A 3,521-nucleotide genomic window follows, 5' to 3' on the forward strand; every position below is an offset into this window, starting at 1 on the left:
TATGGTTTACTCTTTCGGCGTCTTAGTCGTGGTGGGGTGCTACATCTGGAGTTCGATGGCGTGTCCGGGGTGTTGCCCCGGTCTGATTAATTGAACGGCAATGGCTTCACTTTTGGTGAGCCACCTCGGAGTTCCGCAAAGCTGCATATCAACGATGGAGCCGCGTCGAGCTCGGGTGGGGAGGTGATCTGTCATTTTTTTCTTCGGTGGCTGCTGTGGTGGTGTCAGAGGCAGGTGACGGGTGTTTGTCTCAAGCTCAGAGATGTTCTGCTATCTTTTCAGTTTTGTCATGTCGGTCATTACGTGACTTGTACTTTGATCTTTATGGTATGAATGAGACATGTATTACCATGCACAAAAAAAAAATTCCAACAACCTTGATACACATAAAGGCATCATTGGGTATGGAAAAGAAGAAGGAAACCGAAGTTTCGCGGAAGCCAAAGACAAGAGTAAAGCAACAGGAGTAATGTTGATTCCCTTTGGATACTCGATATTACCACGAAACAACAATAATTTCATCAACTTCATCACCGACCCGTGTGTTGAGAGACAAACTCCTTGCTCTTCCCGGCCATTGATTTCCTTTGATCTGACCCCAGACAAAGTTGTGAGGAAAGATCCACCCAGATCGGAGGAACCTTCGCAGACAGCGACTGTGTCATTTTGATGTACAAAACCAATATGAAATAACGGCATCAATTCTTTCTGGGATCGACGGCGGTATATTCGCTTTCAGAAAACCAACATAAATGGATGTACTAGTGCCACGTCTTATCTTATCTTCAAGCGCTCACCACCAACGATCCTCGCTGCTTCTGGGAAGTTCCTACACACTTTCACCTCCCCTCTGAAATGTTACGTACATCTTTTTTTTTCTCACACTTCCTATTAATATCTCCAGCTCCACATATGTATCAGTTTCGCATTGTGATATTGCTGCTCCTTCACTCGTTCTTGCATTTGCGGTCAGCTAGCTATCTCATCCATTTGTAGTCTTTCTCTTCAGTTTGCTTCTCCCGCTTAATTCTGCAACCCAAGAACTGAAGGGCGAAAATCGATAAGTAGAATGTAATCTCTCACTCCATGTGCATACTTTTTTTTTTATCTTTCAATATATCTTGGCTTCATATGAATCAATGAATCTCACTCACATCTCTTGGTTTAATTTTTAAGGACGGAAAAAGCAATGGAAGTGGTAGGATCAGCAGTTGCTCAGGAGATTGTGAGTAGAGGCTTCTCCTTCGTGCTCAGCAGCCCGGAGAAGGTGTCCCAGGAGGACCTCATTGAGAGGCTGGAGATGGCGCACATAAAACTGGATGGGGCGCTCGAGAGGTCCAGGATGATGCCCATCACCATCATGGCATCACTTCGCCTAAGGAAGAAGTTGAAGGATGTCTTCAAGGAGTGTGCTGATCTGCTCGGCAAGGCGAGGGATCGTCAGAATGTGATACCCTCTTTACGTAGAAAGGTAATGCATGCTGTGCTGCCCTCTTTCATTGTCCCAAATCAAGATGTGCTGAGTAGCTCTGCTGTTCGAAAATTTGAGCTGTATGCCAACGAAGCCGAGAAGTTTGTCAGGGACCTGGAGTCCGGATGTTCACTTTCTCACTACAGGTTTCTCAATCCACTCATCCGGCATCTTCTTGAAGGAAAGAATCTCTCCTATCACATGGTGCAAGGAAGCCAAACATGTGGTCTTTCGATATGGACGGCTTCTGTGGAAGAGTATGGTAGAGTCGCAAGGCTAGATTTCGATTACAAAGATCGCAGGGCGCCACTTAGAAATTTTCACCTAACGTTGGCTCTAAGACTATATGAAAGCACAGACATACTTGGAGTTACCGCAAAATGTTTGCAGTCACTTGGACCTCGATTCAAGTCTTTGGCTGACGTTGCAACAGGAGAACTGACTCAAGTATGTACACAAGATGTTTCATATTACGATCCAGTATGTTCAGTAATTTGGAGAAATGTAGTTGGATTGACTACAGGTTGGAGTCCAGACCCATTTTGTTGCATAGAAAATGGGCCGACCAAGCCTTGTGCTAACAATATCAACTCGTCCGAGTTAACAGGCAGATTCCCACAAGAAGTTATGTTCGTTTCTTTTGACTGCCGTTTTTCAGCTTCTGATTGCTCGCGGAGCTCAAATGATGAAGCTCATATAAACACCATAAAAGCATGGCCACCTCTAGAGATGGCAGTTTCCTTTGCACCTCATCTCCCAGATAAACACCAGCGTGGGAGTAGCTTACACCAATCAGAGGAGGAAATACAAACAAAGGCGATCAATTGTTTCATCCGTCACCCTGAGCGGACGGAATTCCGTATGTTTTGGGGCTCGGCACATGGATATGCAATCTTTCATGTTCAGAAGCCGGTCACTAAAGCAAGGAGAGCATCAAAGAGAAGGCGTTAGAAGTTTAGACTTGAAAGCAGAGAAAACCCTTCTATTTGCTTAATTAGCCTATCATGTGACTTGTACACATGGATGTGCTTGTAAGCCTACTGCTACGGGGCAGTTGTTTGGATCATGTACTATTTAAGCATAAGAACTATCTTATTTTTTTTCTTGTTAATACAATTGTGTATGGCTTGTAATTATTCTTAATTGGAACCAATATCAGTTCTTGCCTATGGAAGATAGTATGACAGCATTGGTTGGTAGTTGTAGGTGTTGGTTCCTGGAGGCAATGCCGCTCCATCTCATCGGAAGGTTCAAATGATCATATCAAATAGCTGTTAGCTTTTTAATCTTGATCATGTATCAGCATGTTTATTTTAGTCTTGCATGTAGTACTTGCACGTAGTAGTATGTGTGTGCAGGCGTACGTGTGATGCGTACAAGCCGATGGAGAGAGTTCAAGCTGCTGCGTGAAGATGGCTTGCCGTGTGAAGCGGTGATGCATGAAAGTCTGAAGCCAACGGCCTGCACAAGTTTGAGCTGATGGATAGGAGAGTCTGCTCTGGTCTTGAGAAAAGGCCGGTGTAGTGGTTAATTCTTGTTAGCTGCATGTGTGCGTGTGTAGTTAGTGGCCTGAGATAGTGCGTGCATGGCCTAGTTTGTTGGTGGTGTTAGTGGGCAAGTGTAGCACCCAGGCTGTGCGTGCGTCCTGAGTACTTAAGTGTGGTAAAGCATGTTTGTTTCAGAGACAAGAGAATAGGAAGAGAAAAGGCCGGCGTTGTGAGGCTGCGGCCACCAAAATTCTTGTGTTCATCTTATTCTTGAGAGCTACGTGAGGTAGTCTAGAGGTAGAAGAAGGGGCTGCAAGGGAGCAGCTCCAACAATAGCAGCTAGATTCCCCTCTTCTCATGAGGACCGGGGTTCATCTCAACGATGTCCGCTTTTCATTTGTTACTTTTGCTTCACCAAAAGAACTTTGAGCATCTTTAGCAGATCCTATATAAGTTATATTTGTTGAGAAACATTCTAGAAATTAAAAAAATCACACCTATTCACACCCAAGATCAATATGAAAATGCATTATGGGTTGGGATCACGATCATTACCGTCACTG

The 3,521-nt window shown here is 44.5% G+C and overlaps 1 protein-coding gene across 1 annotated transcript; it reads left to right on the forward strand.

Annotated features, from left to right (window-relative positions):
- Positions 1 to 838: 838 nt before the first annotated feature.
- LOC123042977 (uncharacterized) lies at positions 839 to 2,603 on the forward strand. The gene is made up of 2 exons (XM_044465310.1): positions 839 to 1,071; positions 1,177 to 2,603. Coding segments are annotated over exons 1-2 (1,248 nt in total). The 5' UTR covers positions 839 to 1,069; the 3' UTR covers positions 2,423 to 2,603.
- The last annotated feature ends 918 nt before the right edge of the window (positions 2,604 to 3,521 follow it).

Source organism: Triticum aestivum, chromosome 2B (assembly GCF_018294505.1).
Source record: "Triticum aestivum cultivar Chinese Spring chromosome 2B, IWGSC CS RefSeq v2.1, whole genome shotgun sequence".
Lineage (NCBI taxonomy): Eukaryota > Viridiplantae > Streptophyta > Magnoliopsida > Poales > Poaceae > Triticum > Triticum aestivum.